At 43.7% G+C, this 19908-nt stretch overlaps 1 protein-coding gene across 3 annotated transcripts in view; it reads left to right on the top strand.

Annotated features, from left to right (window-relative positions):
- Positions 1–19908, top strand: part of Egflam (EGF like, fibronectin type III and laminin G domains) — a 179968-nt gene that overhangs the window by 88092 nt on the left and 71968 nt on the right. For 2 of the 3 annotated variants that reach the window (XM_055601137.1, XM_055601138.1), the window contains exon 6: positions 13347–13513. In XM_055601137.1, the coding sequence (XP_055457112.1) occupies positions 13347–13513 (167 nt within the window). The remainder of the gene's footprint in view (positions 1–13346; positions 13514–19908) is intronic. The other variant, XM_055601139.1, reaches the window with a different exon arrangement.

Consider the following 19908-nt stretch of genomic DNA (forward strand, 5'->3'; position numbering starts at 1 on the left):
TAGTCATGTTTGGACTACTGTAATCCTGAGCAAGCTGTGAGTCTGACTTTCTTTAGCTAGAAAATACAGATGCTCGTAGGAGGAAAAGACAAAAGATGTCTCTCATCACTTAGACAGAGGGGTCCATGGAGGGCTTTTTATGTTGGGTCTTTTGCCCTGAGCCACTTAAAAATGATTACTTTACATTTGTTTTCAAGGAGAGAGTGTAAAAAGCATTAGAGAAATGTGGCTAAAGAAATCCTTTGTTGCTAGTATCAGAGGCCATTCTGACAGCCAACATCCTACCCCACCAACTGCAGAAATAAAAGCCAGAAAAGATCCAACTTAGATTCTGCACGTGCCCACGGCCCAGCCCCTTTTAGCCCAGTGTCACTTTCCAGCCACTGCTGAAAGACATTTACTACGTTGATTTCTAACCGCATAGTGGGTAGGTAGCAGGAGCCTGAGAAATGGCTCCGCAAGTAAAGGAGCTTGCTGCAGATCCTGAGGAGCTGAGTTTGGTTCCAGACCCACCTGGTGGAAGGAGAGAACTGGCTCCAGCCACTGTCCTCTGACCTCCTCATGTGGGCTGTCATGCAAGCATGTTCTTGTGTGCGTGCACAACCCTACCCACACACACGATGGAAAACGTAACGGCTATCAGTTCAGCATATGGTGAAGCTTCAGAACACCTCAGTGTTTGTGACTCACTTGATGGCTCTGACTGCAGCTTCATTCCACCTGGAGTCAACTCTGAGATTTAGTCATCTTCGTAAATTAGTAAACCACCAGCTTTCTTCTCAGAACTTCACTATTGCTAGAACTTATAGCAATAACCAGATGAATGACTGCAATATTTAAGAGGAATGTGGCCTTCGGTTGTTTTTTCTAGACCTCAAATGTTAGGACTGAAAACATTTAAGCATTCTTTTTTCTCTCTCTGAGCTCTTCTGTTGCTTTTTTGCAGGAAGGCCCCCGGCCTGCTTCTGGACTACATACCCAGCCCTAAAAAAATAAAAAATTCTATGCTCACACAATCAATTTTGAAAGAATACAAGACAATGAAAAAAGTCTCCACACACCCTTGTATTTGTTTTGTTTTGTTGGGGTTTTTTTTGTAGAAATTATTTAGGAAGATGGGGTGCTATAGTATAAGCTCTGCTTGCCAAAAGGACCAAAATTAGCAATAAGAAAACTGACTGGCTTAGATTTCAGCTGAGACTCCAAGTTAACAAATGATGCCCTGTGAAAGCAAGAATTCTTCTTTTATTACTTTACTTTCAGAATTGAAAATCTCAGAAGCACCTTGAAACCTGTCATGTGGTCTTAGAAATTCCGCTAGCCATTAAGGCCTTGGGCTTAGATGAAAAGGCTAAATGTTTTTGCAGAAATAAGATCCCGGGTCCTACAGGCAGCTTCCTTCAAATTTCAATTCTTCATTCTGTGATGGTGCCTAGTGAAACGCCTGCTCAGGGTGGTGGAAGTAGATAGATATAAATTGAATTTTCATGTAGCAGCTTTGGGAGTCATTTGTAAACTGCAAATGAAAAAGCCTGCCCTCCTCCTGCCTACCTAGGACAGGCTGCCAGTCAAGTTTATCAGTGCCCCATTTGACCCCATCTGTTTGTCATTAGATTAGTTTAGACTAAAATGTAAATACAAAGAGAGTGGGAGAGCTGAAGGTCAAATAGATTTTTTTAATGTAATGACTTAATGGTTTGGACTTCACACTATAGTTCATTTTTGTGGGGAGCAAAATTTGTATGACACTAGCCTGTAAAATAGACAGTCAAAGCTCCGCTGAGCATGGGGCTTTCTCCCACTCCTGTCCCATTGGCTCTGGCTTATCTATCTATGGCTTTGTGTCTCTTCTCTGAGAGCTAGGTTCTGCAGTCTTTAGGTCCCCAAGGGGCTCCTTAGGTAGAATTCAAGGGGTCTCTGTACTTGGTTGGAAGATTACTGTGTTCTTCCTTTTGGCAAGTGATACTCAGCACTGTCTTCATAAATCAATGATGACTCCAAACCACAGTGGCAAAGCAGTTCCTGGGACTTCTGTCGCCATTGGACTGGTCTTTTCTTATCCCATTACAATTGTTGTTCGTATCTCAAAATAGCAGCTATGCTTATCACTAAATTAAAATTATTATAGTAACTGAAGTTCATTCCTGGGTTCTCTTATTTAACATTTTAATAAAGCAGTACATATGAAAGAAAATACTATACTTACTACTTAGGTTATTGCTATCAACGTAGCGATTGTGATCTTATGTTTAAAGTTATGCACACAAAACCATTCTAAGAAGGGGTACACGGGCTTTTTCAAACAGTCACTGTGGCATAAGAAAGTTAAAGACTGCAGTTTTAGGTCAGGGGTTGGCAGGCCTTTTCTTGAAGGACCAGATAGCATCTTTGCTCTATCAGCAACACAAGGTCTGTGTCAAATACTCTGCTGTCTCGTTGTCATAGGAAAGCAGCTGTGGACTTTAACACCCCAGCTATTGTGTTCCCATAAAGATTGACAGCTGCATTTCCTTGACCCCTGGCTTAGGGTATCCTGCTATTCCTAACGTATTTTAATTTTCTCAAACACCCTATGAAGAGCCTATTATGAACACCTAGTCATACAAACCTGTGTTATTAAAGAATGTGTACCAAGAGATGGGTAAGAGATTTAGAAGCCAATACGCTGTGCCCCAAGCTTTTGGACAGTGTCATGAGGGATGAAGATGAACATAGTCCGAGTGGTGAGTGGCACAGCAGGGGTAGGGACATGAGCCTTGGGGAATGCGTGCTTGGCATCTGAACTTATTTTAATCTTGGAAGTTTTAATTGACACATCAAAGTTGCTCATATTTGTGGGTGACCCAGTTTTGAAGGCATCTGGGTAGGTTTCTTACATTAGCTAGGAAGGACACATCAGAGATAACTGTAGAAGAGGCGGGAGGAAGCAATATGAAAGGCTTAGGCTAGAAGAAGCCACTTAAGCAATGGCTTGGAGGCAAGAAGAAAATGTTCCTGGAATTGCTTAGAAAGCCTGGAGCTATGCACAGTGAGAGAAGAGTAGGCACAGGTCAGACCAAGAACAGCATTAAAAAAGTTCGCTTTTTATCCTGAAGGGAATAAGGAACCACAGGAAGTTTTAAGGAGGAAAGCGATTTCAGTATTTGCATTTTTGAAAGGCCACGCAGACTTCTCAGGGAACACAGAGGTGAACGTGACAAAGTCCCCGTGATCCATTCCCTTGCAGTCTAGAAGGAAAGACAGAAGAGTGAAAGAAACTGCATCCAGTGGTGATTAATGTGTGTCAACAGCGTTGGGATCAAGGCAGTGGGAGATTTCAGAGAAGCCCTTGGAACCCGCCCCTGAGCTGATGATGCTCATGAGGAATAAAATGGGGGACAGAGAGGTACTTTTAAAACTGTCAGTGAATCCAATGTCCTTCGGCAAACGTTAGACGTTAAATTGGGCAACCATCATAGGTTTGAAAGAGGTCTCAAATACCTGGTGGTAGTGTGCATTTGGTCCATTCCACCTCAGGTCAGCCAGGCAGCCTCCATTCTCCAGGCCGTTCTGCATGTGTTGCCATGTCCCCCAGAGGGTGGCGTTCTGCTCCAACAAATTCTACTCTCAAAAATATTTTCCTAATGTGATGTAACTACCTTGAGCCCAGTTTCCTAGTTAATGTCTGTAAGATGCTTAAGCTTTACCGTCTCAGCATCAAGGACACCAGTTCCCAAACTGTAAAGGATGGTGGATTTGAAAGTGGTTGAGCGTTTCTCAAAAGAGAAAACATGAGAGGATGTCACAAAGGGAATAAACAGGTGTTGTGAAACTCATTTCAGTTGCGTTTGTGTGTGTGTGTGTGTGTGTGCGCGCGTGCACATGTGTGAGCACGCACGCACACGTGAGTGATATTCTAAAGCTCACAGTGCCCAGCGAATGTCTTTCTGTGAATCATTGAAAAAGCATTGCTCTGAATCAATGTGGATGGAGGTCAGAGGCCCCAGAGGCTCCCTACCCTGTTCTAAAAGTTGCTTTTTACTTAACCTTCCGTGACTGATGGCTGCTTTCCTTTACTTCTGTACAGGCCATCCCTTCCAAAGCATATACCTTTATTCCTAACCGCTCATTCCTAATTGCCAGAAGGTTTCTCTTCTAATGAGCTGCCACTGATGTCTCTGTAAGAAGCCATTGGACACCATATTCCCATGTGGAAAGCCGGGAAGTGTTTACACCATCATCCCAGGATGCAGTCTTGTCTCTTTCCTAAAGACTCTGTCCTGCCTCTGTGCATTCAAGCTAAGCAGTGCCCACTCTTCGAACTTTGCCTTTAGTGGTCATACGCTGGCTGAGTTAAGTGGCTCTTAACCTGTGGGTCGTAACTCCTTAATGGGCAAACAAACAAACAAACAAACAAACAAACCCTCTCACAGCATGAGGAACTCTAAAGGGCTGCAGTATTAGGAAGGTAGGGAACCACTGTGCTGAGTGATCGACATAGTAGTGGGCCTTTTCAACAACTGATGAGCCTCAGAGCTCATATTGAGTATGTGACTACTTTGAAAGTCCAGATTAGCACCTTTTCTGCCGTAGGTTTTTGCTCAGGGTTTTCCCCCTGGGTGTCTATTGAACTGACTTGCTTAAAAAAGCTAACATGACATTTTGTAAGCATCCTGTTAAATTTCTCTTGGGTAGGCTTTGCCCTTGCATTTTTATACATTGAAATCCTTTTGAATTTTCATTCTGTCATACCTATTATGGAGAGTGTCTTAGCTAGGGTTGCTAGTGCTGTAATGAAACACCATGACCAAAGCAACTTGGGGAGGACAAGGTTTATTTCACTCAAAGTTCCATATAACAGCCCATCATCAAAGGAAGTCAGGACAAGAGCTCAAGCAGGGCAGGAACCTGGTGGCAGAAGCTGATGCAGAGACCATGGAAGAGCTTTGCCTACTGGCTTGCTCCTCCTGGCTTGCTCAGCCAGCTTTCTTATAGACTGAAAACGCCAGCCCATGGGTGGTGCCACCCACCAACAGCTGGGCCCTCCCCATCAACCACTGATTTAGAAAACACTCGGTAGGCATGCCTACAGCCTGCCCTACAGAGGTGCTTTCTCAGTCAAGGCTCCTCCTTGAAAGAGTCCCTGATGACTCTAGCTTGATTCAAGTTGATGTAAAACTAGCCAGCACAGAGAATCCACATCCCCGACAAACATCTGTATTCCCTAAAATAAATTATAAATTCCTTGGATTTTTGAAAGATGGCTCTTTCCTATTATTTTTTCAAACTTGTTAATGTTTTTAACTTGGCTGTGTAAAGCTATGCCTTCTTTATCTCCTTGACACTTGTTCCTACCACATCTACTTTTTTTTCCTTCTTAACCACTTATATTGTTGTTAGAAACTCCCCCCCCCACACTTATTCCCTTTTCCCCACTTATCAGTTTGAACTTCTCTGAGACATATGGATATTCCAGGCTGGCTACCAATTTAGAAAACCCATTAAAACAACCATCAATGAATATTTTCAATGCTTTTACTTAGAGGCAGAATATCAAAAAGATAACATTAATTATCTTTTCTTTTCCATTTTCTCACAGACCTTCACAAAACACCTCTCCAGTTTTTCAAGGTGCTTGCGGTCCAGTTTTCTATTGCCCTGGTATTTTTTTTCCATCCTGCAAAGGCCCTTGAAGAATGTGTGTGTGTGTGTGTGTGTGTGTGTGTGTGTGTGTGTGTGTGCGCGCAGCACGTATGTGGATATCTTGGGCACAAGTCAGTTTCTACGTACACACTCATCATATTAGTTGATTTTCTCATTGCTATTGCAGAAGCCCAGACAGGAATTCCTCAAGGAAAGAAGTTTATTGAGCCCTACAGTTTGAGGGTATAGTCCTTCAAGGAAAGGAAGGCATGGTGGTGACTGCTGCTCTAGCTCTGGTGGCGGGAGCTTGAGGCAGATAGTCACATGGCATCCTCAGTCAGCAAGGAGAGGGAGATAGATGTTTGTGCTCCACTTAATTCCTCCTCCTTTTTATTTGAGCTGGGATCTTTTCTTTTTTTTTAATTTCAGTTTATTTACTTTACATCCCAAGGGTGCCCTCACCCTCCTCTCCTCCCAGTCCCCCTTCCCTCCTCTTTTACCCTCTCTCCTTCCCCCTCCTCCAGAAAAAATAGCTCTTCCCCTTCAATCTTCCTCAGCACATGAACTCACATCAGATCTGAGCATATATTCACCCTCGAGGCCAGCCAAGGCAGCCCTGCCAAGGAAAGTGATCTAAGAGCCAGCAATAGAGTCCATATTAGAAAGAGCCACCCCGCTCTACTCACCAGGCACCATGTATGAAGACCAAGCCACCCATCGGCTACATGTGTGCAGGAGTCCTAGGTCCAGAGCATGATGTCTCAGTCTCTGTAAGCCTCCATGGGTCTGGATTAATTGTCTTTGTTGGTCTTCTTGTAAGGTTTCTGTTCCAGTTCTTTTCATCTTCCCCCACTACCACAGGACCCCTGGAACTCCTCCCCATGCTCAGCTGCAAGTCCCAGCATCTGTCTTGATCCACAGCTGGCTGGAGCCTCCCAGAGGACATTCAAGTTAGGCTCCTGTCTGCAAGCATAGCAGAGTATCATGATTAGTGTCAGGGGCTGGCTCTCTACCATGGGGTGGGTCTCAGGTTGGGCCAATTATTGGTTGGACTTTCCCTCAATCTTTGTTCCCTCTTTATCCCTGCACTTCTTGTAGGCAGGGTAATTTTTGGATCACAGGTTTTGTCAGTGGGTTGTTGTTCCCCTCCTTCCACTAGTCCTGCCTGGCTAGGAGGTGGTCACTTCAGTCTTCATTCCCCCTCCCCGTTAGGAGGCTCAGCTAGAGTCACACCCATATGCTCCCAGGAGCCTACCCTGTCACAGGCCTCCAACTTGATAAAGAGATGTTCCCCCTCAGTTTCCCTTCTTGTTCCCAGCCCTCCTTGTTACCTAGCTTCTTTGGGTCTGTGGATTGTAGTATGGCTATCCTGTACTATAGGTCTAATATCCACTTATAAGTGAGTACATACCATGTGCGTCTCTCTGGGTTTGGGTTATATAGGATGATCTTTTCTAGTTGCATCCATTTGCCTGCAAGTTTCATGATTTCTTTGTTTTTTAATAGCTGAGTAGTATTCTATTGTGTAAATGTATCACAATTTCTGTATCCATTCTTCAGTTGAGGGATGTCTAGGTTGTTTCCAGTTTCTGGCTGTTACGAATAAAGCTCTAATGGACATAGTTGAGCAAATGTCCTTTTCACCTCAGTCAAATCTCTACAAACACATTTGCAGACATCTCCTAGGTCATTGAAAATTCTGTCAAATTCATAACAGAAATTAACCATTACATTCTACCACTGAACAGCATTGAGATTGTTGTTGTGAGATTAATTTTTTCTTTTTTAAATTTAATTTTTATTAATTACAATTTATTCACTTTCTATCCCCCCTGTAGCTCCCTCCTTCCTCCCCTCCCAATCCCACCCTCATGTCCCCTTCTCCGCCCATGCCGCTCCCCCAGTCCACTGATAGGGGAGGACTTCCTCCCCTTCCTTCTGATCCTAGTCTATCAGGTCTCATCTGGAGTGGCTGCATTGTCTTCCTCTGTGGCCTGATAAGGCTGCTCCCTCCTCAGGGGGAAGTGATCAAAGAGAGATTAATTTTTAAAGTCAGTTAAAATTAGAACTCATTTTAAAATGATTCTGATACTTTAAACACTCCTTTTTAAGATAAATTCTGTAAATGTGCATTGATTAACTGCTCTGTTAATGTAAAGCTATGGTAGTTCTTTTGAAATGTGGGTCCCCTCACTGAGTTGCCACCATGAACGTCCTGTGTACCTTGAAGGTCTCATTTGAACTAATAGTTTCTTCAAGAGAACCAAAAACTTAAAGTCATTTGCAATGCGGAGTTCAGAATAATTCTAGAATTTTACAATTTCCCAAATCTTCCTTTTTCCTGGTTCAAGGATAATTATTTACATTTCGGCTTTGTCAAGTTCTTAGGAAACAATGCATCCACCATTCATTTTTATAGTCACTTTTTGGTGCTTTCTGTAATATTAATAAACACAAAAATCACAAAATAAAGTCAGATGTGGTGGTGCATGCCTGTGATTTCTGCACTCTGAGGGCCGAGGCCAGTAAGATCAATATCTGGTGGAAGCATGAGCTACCGAGTGAGGCCTTTTCTCAAAGAAGCACTAATAAATTACCAATAAGTTTTGGGATAAACTCAATTGATTTTTGGTAGGTCAGGTGCTCGGTTGGTAGGAACAAATACAGCTCAGTGGTTCAGTAGAAGTTGAGACAGAGACCCTGGACCATGTATGCAGAGAGATGCCATAGGCTTGTGTTTTCATGCACCATGCCCATCTTTTGTATGGGTCCAATGCACATTCTTAGCAGGGGCTCGTTCATCCTCTTTGGTTATCCCACCTGCCCTCACATACTTAGTGCTTGTCATATTACATCTCACATGTTTGGAGTTGCTCTGATCTCTCCTCCACCTGAGGAGTCTCCATTTTCCTGCATTTCTTCAAATACAAAAACTTTCATGATTTAATTGAAGTTCTTCCTGGGCCTTATGGAGTTCCTGCAAGAGTTCAGTTTATACTGAACTATTTTAATCCAGTTCTTGAGGTTGGGGAGACAACTCAGCCATTGAGGGAGCTTGCTGTTCGGTTCCCAACGCCGATGCCAGGCAGCTCACAATCACTCCAACTCCAGGAGGTCTGATGTCCTCTCCTAGCCACCCTGACACTTACGTATAGGTGGGGCACGCGCACACACACACACACACACACAAAGAAATTTGACACTACGTTTTACATATACACACACACTCAAATTTTAAATACAGTTCTTAAGATAAGCCATTTTGCACTGACTTCCTGATGATTCTTCTAGATTCTGTTCCTGCAGGACCCCAGATGTACTGTTCCCCCATTGCACCATTAGTTCCCTGAGGTAGGCTGTCTTTCCTATAAGCCTCACAGAATACAACTCCTGTAATGGATCCTGCAGGGTAGGTACCCTAACCCTGCAGAATTTCATAGTATACAGAAAACGAATGCTCACTAAGATTTTGCTTGGCAATGCGCAAGGTGGTCAAAATGACACAAGAAAAGAAATAAGAGAAAAATATGGTTCTGTATCTTTAGGTAAATTATTTTCTTTCTGTGATTACAAAAGTAGAGGGGTAGGTCTGGCTCCTAAGCTTTGGGTATCTTAATTATCTTTGAGAATATGATTGAAGCTAAGGGGCTTTTACTCGGAAAAGCAAAACGAGGGCTCAAATACAGAATCTTGCTTATAATTTCTGGGACGCTCCAACACTTGGGCTGGGTTCTAGCACTGCTTGTGGTAAGCAACTCTTCCCACTGAAGTGAGGCACTGAGTGAGTGTGCCCTGATGACTTGACCTCACTCCTGGTATTTTGAATAGCCATTGCTCACTCTGGATGTCCTACCCAAACACCCTTGCCCAGTCATTCTAATGTCAGCCATAGATCTCTTGGCTTAGCCCCTTCTGAGGTGTCAGATGCCTGACCTTGCCCTATGCCAGTTCTTGGAAAGTGCTGCAAGTGTGAGCGCTCAGGGATGGCCCTCTGTACCCCGAACAGCAGCACATTCACAGTCCACTTCTCCTACTCTGGCCTTTTCATTGTTGGGGAAAGTGCCAGGATAGTGTTGCTATGGTGACTTGACTGCCAACATTGTAGTTAGGATAAAAACTCCTCCCAGTGGAGGAAGATAAAGCTATTGTTGAGGATGTTTTAAGACAATACTCCTGCCAGGTTATCTCTCCCAGCCTCACCTTTGTCCTTTGTACCTCAAGAGACTGGAAACAATGACATGAAAAACCTGACCCAAAACCAGAAGCAGAGCATTAAAGGTTTAAAACTGTTATTCAGTCTGCATGAGCTATATATTATGAAATTAAATGTTAATGATTTCCATCATTTTTGTTGGGAATAGTTTTTTTTTTTTCTTCATGAAATGAACAACAAATATAAAGTCTTCCCTCCCTCCCTCTCTCCCTCTCCCTGTAAGTTTTGCATGAAGATGACTTCAGATATCTGCAAGGAGCTCTGGGCAAACAAAAGCACACCCAAAGAGATTAAGGCTCTTTCCTCTAGAAATAGCACAAGGGAAGCTTAGCAAATAATAGGAGAGTTTTATCTAAAGACCACATCTCTTCTGCTTTACTTTCTGGTATCTCCAGTGGCTTTCCTCTGTGAAGTGATGCTGTGTTAATGTGAATTTGCAAATGAGCTTCCTTCGTTCACTCAGCTTTTCCCTTTGAAGATAAAGTCATTTCAGAGAAGAATTCCACCTTTAAGACAAGACGGGGAACAACTCAACCCTGTGTCCTCCAATAGGCATGTCCTGTGATCTTTCTCTTTTCCTCCAAAGCAGGCACTATCAGAATGTGCAGCCCACAACCACTCAGCATGGTAAGCCCAAGGGGGTCCCTGTTTCCTGGGCTTTTAGTAAATCCTGCTGGTGAAAAACAAGGCAAGCATGTATTTAACAAACGAAATCCATCCAGGCTTCTTCTTTTATCTCTTTTCCTATTATGCTTTTCACAGAAGACAAACGCCAATGTTTTGTTTCCTGCTACTCTCTAAATATCTGTGAGTAGAGAGCATTTAACACCAGAGGGGGACAGGGAACCAACTGAAGGTATAATAATTACCCTCTGCCCACCATCGCCACAATCTTTAACCCAATATCAAGTTATTTTTGGTTGTTTTCTTTGTTTTTGTGTCTTGTTTTGCTTTAGCTTAACCTCATCCCATAACCCAACTTGGCCTCAGCAGTTCTCAGTTACAACCTTGATCAAGTTTCTTGCCCTTTCCAAGCCGTAGTTTCTCTTTTATATTAAAAGCAGAAACAAAAGATTAAGATGTTTAATGTCAGTGTCTACTACAAAGGGTAGTTATACGAGGTAAATGAGTTGAGGCATGAAAACAAGGCTTGGTGAATGCTGCAATTAGCAGCCATTGGCACATACCCCTCAGTTAGACCCCCACCTCTGCACTGTCACCCCAGCTCTGCAATGTCATTCTCAACTTTCACTTTGCCTTTGGAGGAAGCCACACTATCCAAAAGAGAGGTAGCACAAGCCTATGTGAGTTTATGTTTGGTTGTGGCATTATGAAGATAAGAAGGGACAAAATAAATTTAAATTTTTTTCAAGATGTATTTACTTTATTTACTTCAGGTTTGGGGGTGTTTTTGCCTGCCTTCATGGGATGTGTACCATGTGTGTGTCTGACATCCCCTGGCACTGGAATTTCAGGTAGTTATGAGCCATGATATGGATGCTGGAAATCAAAACCTGCAAGAATAGGTGCTCTTACACACATGGTGTATACTCACTTAAAAGTGGATATTAGACATAGAGGATAAACATACGAAAATCTGTCCACCTAAACAAGCTAAGCAAGAAGGAAGACCCTGGGTAAGATGATCAATCCTCACTCAGAAAGACAAACAGGATAGACATCAGAAGAGGGAAAAAACAGGGAACAGGACAGGAGCCTATCACAGAAGGCCTCTGAAAGACTCTATCCAGCAGAGTATCAAAGCAGATGCTGGGACTCATAGCCAAACTTTGGGTAGAGTGCAGGGAATTTTATGAAAGAATGGAGAGATAGAAAGACCTGGAGGGGACAGGAACTCCACAAGGAGAACAACAGAACCAAGAAATCTGGGCACAAGGGTCTTTTCTGAGACTGATACTCTAAACAAGGAACATGCATGGAGATAATCCAGAACCCCTGCTCAGATGTAGCCCATGGCAGTTCAGACTCCAAGTGGCTTCCCTAGTATGGGGAACAAGGACCGTCTCTGACATGAACTCAAGGGCTGGCTCTTTGATTACCTCCCCCTGAGGGTGAAGCAGCCTTACCAGGCCACAGAGGAAGACAATGCAGCCAGTCCTGATGAGACCTGATAGGCTAGGGTCAGAAGGAAGGGGAGGAGGACCTCCCTTACCAGTGGACTGGGGAAGAGGCATGGGAGGAGAAGAGGGAGAGCAGGATTGGGAGGGGACAAGGGAGGGTGCTACAGCTAGGATACAAAGTGAATAAACGGTAAATAAATTTAACAAAGAAAATTCTAAAAAAAAAAAAGAAAAAAAAGAATAGGTGTTCTTAATCGCTGATCCAACTCTCCAGCCCATGCAAATGAATTTTAATAAAATATTTTAACTTGGTGTACCTACAATATTATTATTACAACATGAATTCAATCTGAAGATGAAATCAATTTTATATTTACAAATGAGATAGTTTTCCTTTTTTTTCTCCCTTTAAAAGCTTGTGTGCGTTTTGTACTTATAGTACATATTAATTCATGCTGGCTCTGTCTCAAGGGCTGACTAACCAGTAATATGGGTTAGCATTACAGCTTGGGAATGTGCAGTGCGCAAGCAGCTATGAGTTATTAACTCCAGAAGTAAGGAAGTCCCCACAATAGTGGCTGGTTCATCTTTATGGTAAGATACTAGAGGGGGGTGCTAAGAGTATGTACTTAATGTAATCTTCATGGCAGCACCCTTAGCTAGGTCCCTGTATTATTCCCAGTTTATAGATGAGAAAACTGAGACTTAAAGACAAATAAACAAATAAAACAAATAAAAGGATCAGCTAGTAAGTAGCCCAGAGCTCAGATTTGAACTTGGCTCCTTCCAGCTCCAGAGATTATGCTGGCTTTGTGTGTGACGCTTCCTTGGTTAAAAGTCTAAATGAAGGCCTACCTTCTCTGCAAGGCCCTCAGAGGAACATGTGAAAATTGAGCACATTGACACAGATATGGTTTATTAAGGCTATGAATGTCTGTGAACATAGTCATCGAGGGTGTTCCCATGGCAATTCATGCCGTCAGTCACCCTATAAAACTTGTATTTGTTTCCTCAGGAACAGATTGCAAAGCTATGAACTCTCTGTTCCCCTGACCTCTAGGGATGGGACTGCCAAGGAGAAGGCTTGTTTAGGGAACATCTGGAAAATAGAATTCTTGAGGATGAGCCTACATGGGGTCTATGACAGCCCACGCAGCCAAGGCCAAGCAGGCAGAAGTAGACAGTCTCTAAGCAGTACTTAAAGGGCCCTAAAGATGATCTACTCACTTTTATTGGTGACACTTACTGTTGATGACGTCATGGTGTGAAAGCAGGACCACTTTCAGATAGGAAATGTTAACTCACTTTTATGAGCATTTGCTCTGGGAGTGAAAATGGCATTAGCAGCCGCAGCCAGCCAGCCTGTTTTCCCCATGGTAATTCTAAACTGTTGCTTTTTTTTTTTTAATTATTATTTTTAATCATTAAAGGCCAGATTTTGACAAGAGCTGGACCATAATCCAAGAGCGGCTACCGATGGAATCCTTGGTTCTCAAAGGCCTTGATCCAGATACCAACTACCAGTTTGCTGTGAGAGCCATGAATGCCCATGGCTTCAGCCCACGCAGCTCGCCCAGCAACACCATCCGAACCCTGGGTGAGTGCTGTACCTGCCCTGAAGAACTTGAACAGCTGTTGGGTTGCCTCTCAGAGCCTCACTTGCCCGGCATTTGTTGGTACCCAACACATGAATAGCCTGGACCAGAGGGTGGGGGATGGGAGGGGAGGGGTGTCTTCCCAGGATCCCTCCTGCAGTTTTCCCAGACCTTTGAAGGTTCCACTCAGCACAGGGACACAGGCTATTTCTGTTTCTTAGCAGTCAGGGAAGGTTTATTTTTTCATCGCCCTTGGGGAGTTTGTGGTCGGTTTTTGTTCGCCATCAAGGGGCAGATTGCACAGCCAATGACATGCGCAGTCTGGAGGGGGGGAACCCTAAGATGTCCTAGACTCCTAAGGGCTAGCGATTGCCTGCCAAATCGAGGGCTCTCAGCTGAGTGTGGTAGACACCTGTGATCTCATCCCGTGGGTGGCGGAGGCAGGAGGATCACTGTTCATTCAAAACCAACCTGGGCTGCTTACTGAGAGCCCGTCTTAAAAACGAACAAACACAAACAAAACAAAAGAGGCCTTCAAGTAACAGCGGCCTCTCTGAGCAGTGGTCGGTACCTCTCAGGACAGACGTTGGCATGCTAACGCATAACTTGGGGGTCTAGTTGACTGTGTAAGTTCTCACGGTGCCTCTAAGGATCTAGAGGAAGCTTAGGACCAACGTTGAGCAAATAAACTGAGGCTTTTCTTCAAAGTCTGATCTTGTCCCTGGGTCTGGGGTTCAGCAAGCTGTCACATGATGTCAAAAGCCGCACTTTTATTAAAAGGTTCAGGCAAGCTTGCCAAGCCAGCCTAGGTCGGCTTCAAGGTCTTTGTACTTTGGAAGTAGGGTCACATTTACATAAACGTAGGTCCAGTGAGGACTCGGAAGAGAGGTACATGCACGTTTTTGCTTGAAAGCTTTATGTCTGTGCAGCTCAGCCCACAAATTCCTCCAGAAGAGCCCTGCAGCTGCTATAAGCCCTGTTTACCAGAGAGAGGGCTCTTCTATGAGTGAGTGGCTGGTTTTCCGTTGGCTCACACGAAGCCCTATTCTTGTTGTTAGGATCTGAATAGGTTTTCCCTCTCTCCTCTTCCAAGGCAAATGCTATTCCTGGAAGAGGTTCACAAGGGCTGCCAAGTCCTGTGCATGGGTTTCCCTTCTTCAGGTTGAATTGTTGGAGTCACAGTGAGGCCTCAGCTCTAAAACTGCTCCCTATCACTCTATTTCCCCACCATGCAACACTATTTCTCCCACCATGGGAGAGTAATTGTTTCCTCATTCTTCAGAATGTAGAAGCTGCCCAAACAGACTCTTCCAGTGAAGACCGCCCTTTCCACAGGCAGGCTAGCAATTCTACTTCAAGGGCAGGCCGCCTTTCAGTCTTGCTAAATGTGTCAAAATCACGAGCTAGGCAGCTCACTGTACTTCAAAACAAGTGGGTTGTCTTCGGCACATTGTGTGTGCGTTCATTGCTCTTTCCCAGACCTTAACATGAGGCCTTTGTGTTCCATACCTTCCATCTGTTCGCAGTGTCCTCTTACTCAAAGAATGAGGAAAAAAGAATGATAGATGTAACAGCTCAGGCTGACCTTGACCTTGGATGGCTGTGGGAGTGTACCCTAGCTTAAGGAACAGATGGGGTGGATGGGTAGGGATATGGAGGATATTCTTTCTTTAGATGATGTACTGATGTGATCTTCGAGGTTTTTGCTCATATGTTTCTTGATCCTATTTTAAGGGAAAGTGTGTGGAAAGAGATGCAAAAAATACCAATATGAAATATTGTATTGCATTTTTGGCTCCTGGAGGAAGTAAAAATTTATAGTTTCATAGTAATTGTTTACAAAGGATGACAAAGCCAAACAAAACAAAATCAACAACAACAAACCAATACCCCATGAAAAAAAACCCACCAAACCTCAGTGAAGACTTTATGAAGGGCTGTTGTTGCTTGTGGTGTTTTGTTTTGCTTTTGAGGCATAATTCTCAAATAGCTCAGGCTAGCCTCCTATTCCTTGTGTAGCTAAGGATGACCTTGAGCTTCTGGTCCCCTTCTTGAACCCTGGAAGTGAAGGCATGTAGCACCATTTCCCGTTTATACCATGGTGGTCTCATACATGCAAAGCAAGCACTGTAGCACTGAGGTATATTCCCAGTCCAGTATATTAACAAATATTGTTAAATAAACAGTAATCTGCTGTTCCTACATATGCATGGTTACTCAGATCAGGATAATGGGAGGGGACTTTGTTTGAAGAGCCATTGCATAGAAACGTAAGAATGCACTGTGATGCTTCCGTTTTTTGTTTTCCTCTTGACTCCACTACTGCCCTAGAAAACCCCTTATTCCTGCACATTCCTGGTCTTAATTTGGTATTGGTTGTAAACTGTATTTGCTTCCAAAACACTTTTTTTCCTGCACAAAAATTACACACATGCCAACCAGCATTATCCGACTTTGAAGTATTAGGGTTGACCCTGGAGATGCTGTTGTGAGCGAGGCCGCACACCATGCAGTTTACTTGCGTGAAATCCATTCATGCCTCCCAGAAACCCAGGGTGGGACAGAGAGTATCCTCTCCAGAGAGATCGATCAAATTTTCCCAGACTGATCTTTACGAAGGTGGGATTTGAAGCTGCATCTGCTGGCTGCGTAGCTATTTCACTGAGTGTGACTCAGATCAGTGGACTCAATCTGCTAACCCACAGTAGCTCAGAAGAGGGTAAGCACAATGGGTCAGGTAAGGGTGGGGTAGTCTGTAGACTCCTAGCCCACCCGAGATAACCTTTCCTCTGTTCCATCATTCATCTCATCTCTTCCATTGTGTCATGTTGTGTTGTACAGTATATAAGTAGGATGTCTCAGCTGCTCTTAGATCTGGCCAATAGCCATGGGAGGGCAGAGGCAGGCTGTGCTCAGCCAAAGCGAAGACCGTGGGGTTTGGGCGAAGGCTTGGCAGGTGTGCTTCAGCCTCATTCAAACACAAAACTAAATGGGAAGAAAAACTAATGAAGACTCTTAAGTATCTGGTCCTCTCTTGAGAATCAGGGCTCTTTCAGACCCTCTAAATGCTGCTTCATTGCCCTGCATTTACCTCAGGCCTCTCATGGGAGGTGCCTCACAATTCAATTCCGATGTTGTTTCCATGAGAAAATGGAAAATTAAATAAACATTTTTTTTTAAAGACTAAAGTTCTCTTCTCTCCTTATCTCCATCCTGCTCTATTTTTTTTTTTTATTCCAAGAAAGGAAGCATTATAATTTGCCTTTGATCTTGTAAATGACTAGTTGATATGCCAGGCTGGGGGCCTTGGAGGACATGCACCTACCCTGTCTGTTGATCACTTACCTACTGAGCCTCATGCTTAGCTCAGTCAGGAAGCCTCGGGGCAGGAAATAAAGGACACGAATAATAGATGGAGTGGAGGTAAAGCAGTTCTATTTTTTTTTCATAAAGAGATAAGTTAATACACATATTATCAATCCTGAGATTATGTAATTTCCCCGAGGAATGGCCTGTGACCTCAGCACCCTGAATCTTTTAGTTTCTGATATTTCATCCTTGTAATATAGTCAGAGAAAGAATCAATAAATTCCTTAATGAAGTGGATCTGGGGTCCTCAGGGCAGTCCCCCATAGATGCATTCTTCTTGTTCCTGCCAATAGTCATTTTGCTCTTACAGCCTCAGGCCTTTGGCACCTGCTGTTTCCTCTGCATGGAGCTCTCTCCCCTCAGATCTTTCTGTGGCTCTGACAGCCCCCTCTATTCCTGCTTTTAGGTCATAGCTCACTTCCTTAGGCGTCCACTATTCCCATGCTCTTGCTTCATTTTCTCTTTAGCAATGTCACTGCCTGGTACTATTGTATACATTTCATTATGTGTGTCTCCCCTGACAATAAGTTCCTTGTTGGGGCTTGAGAGACTGCCCAACCCCCTCTGTCATGCCAGCACTCAGTAAGTGCTATTGAGTTCATGTGTGAGTGTACCTTAACCAGCCAAGGGGCTGTTTTGGAGGTTGAGTGAATACATGGCTGGCATCAAAGTAGAGGCAGGCAAGGGTGACCTAGAAGACCACGCAGGCCCAACATGGGCTAACCACTGGCAAAATTCTTAGGCAAAGACATCAAAACCTCCAGAACTACAATGTGACAGAAATAAGGAAAGAATAAATAGGATTAAAGGAAAGATTGGGGGGGGCAAGGAATGGAGAAAGTGGCCCCAGTAAGTTTAAATTCAAGACACTAGGGATGGCTGGGAGGACTCACTGATGGACAGTGAGAAGGAATATTTGTGTTCTATTCCAAAGCAAGACCTCAGTTTTCCCCTGTGTGCTTTCTTCACCATCAGGATAAATGTTAATGTTTCTTTTTCACCTTTGCCTCTGTTCCTAAGAAGTTTCACTGTGGTCTCAGATCTTCAAAGACTTCATAGGAATGTTATGTTTGGGTTTCTGCCATTTCCCCAAGTCCAAGTTTTTCTACAGTTTTAGATCTTCCTCTTCCAGCGATCTGAGACAGACTCACATAGCTACAATTAGTCAGATTTCCACACTAAATATTGTGCCCTATCCTTCCCGGTGTCCGTTGCTGTCTGTTTCTATCCTTGATGGCTCAGCATCTGTGTGTGACTCTGCCTTTTACCCACCTTTGCTCTGAGATTGGGACCCTTACTTTCCCAACTGTCTTTGCAGAGACCAGCGTCCATATGCTAGGGTTGCCAGTACATGCTACGTACATGACCACAGAAGAGATTTTTGCCTCTCCCCAGTCTCAAGTAAGGTTTTCTGTTAGGTAGCTGTGGCTCAAATTTACTGTAGCAAGAGTGCAGGCAGAAAGCACATGGAAACAGATGTGGGCATGTTCTAAAGATCATAGGAATCAATCAGGAACTATTCTGAAATTCAGGACATCATATTCCAGCATACCCTGTAGCCTGATGCATGTGAGAAACCCTTGCCAGTCTTGAACTTTTAACTGCTCTGAAAGCCTTGTTCTTTTTTTCAAAACAAAATCTGGTAGCCCACTCCAAGCTTGGGAGATATGTAGATACTCAAGGTGCCATATTTTCTCTTTCCCTCAGTTTCCCCATCTCTGTGATCAGAATATTGATGTCTGGTGAAGGTAGTAATTTCTAATTCCCAGGATTGTTTTGAGGAAATGGAATAGAGATTACGCCTTCTGCTCATTCTTCAATGATGGAAAATGGAAATGGTTAATGGTTGTTTCCTCCATGCATAACTACTGAAGCGTAGCCAGTGTCAAGAACAGCCATCGCTGAGACTATTCACCTTTCCTTTATGACTCCATATCCTGAGCTCTAGCCATGGTACATGAAAACAACGTGAGGGTCCCAGAACTCAAACACAAATCCAAGAGAAAAAAATTCCCTTGGCCAGGAAGTGGACAAATGGAAGAAGTCATATGAGTTAGGGACACCGGCATCCTTGAGGAGGGTTTTTGTGAGTATGGGGATGAGGACTTTCCTTTATCTTCTGAAGTTTCTGTGATTGAGTCTATGAGATCAGTGAATGGCAACCATAGCAACAGGAGAAAAGGTCTACAGATTTACCACCCCCACAGGACTACCACCAAAAAGAAATGAACCCCATCCAACACTTCCAGTGAGCTCAATACACTAGTATGCCCTCTTTGTGTGATAGGTAAGCTTAATCTTCAATGGCAGTGGGATTCCCCAGAGAAGGCACGCATGATGAGATCCTTCTGGGGAAAGCACTCAGAGAAAGTGGACTTTCTCCCTTGATCCTCAAGAGTGTTCAGGTGAATGTGTTTTAGCACATCTAGGTTGTCATTCCCTGAAAGTCCCCAGTGGACCAATTAGTAGCTCTGAAAGACTGGTTAAGGACACCAGGCAGCTAAAACATCGTGGGTACAAGGCACTGTGTACTGTGAAAAATCCCATTCCCTACATAGCTTTAGGCTGCTGGTCACGTCAGTGGAAATGCTGAAGAGACTGAAGCAGGGGATCATGAGCTCAAGGCTAGCCTAGGCTACAACTGGCGACATAACTTAGTTGGAAGAGTGCTTGGGTAGCATTCACAAAGTCTTGAGTTTGATCCCCAGAATCACATAATGTGTGGTGGTGGCACATTCTTGTAATCCCAGCACCCAGGAGGTAGTGGCAAGAGGATTAGACATTGATGGTCATCCTTCCTACATAAGGGCTTCTAGGCCAAACTAGGCAAGACACCCTGCATCCAAAAACAACAAAAACAAACAAACAAAAAAATGTCAAGGAGAATTAAAACTAATGGAGCACAGAGCTATATTTTGTATCTATAGTTTCTGTTAGTTGTTTTTTTAATCTCCCCAAAGTCAACCACATACTCAGTCAAGGATCCATAAATTTTTCTATGAAGGTCTAGTTAGTAAATATTTTAGAC

The sequence above is a fragment of the Psammomys obesus genome, unplaced genomic scaffold, assembly GCF_907164565.1.
Source record: "Psammomys obesus unplaced genomic scaffold, mPsaObe1.curated_primary_1811, whole genome shotgun sequence".
Lineage (NCBI taxonomy): Eukaryota > Metazoa > Chordata > Mammalia > Rodentia > Muridae > Psammomys > Psammomys obesus.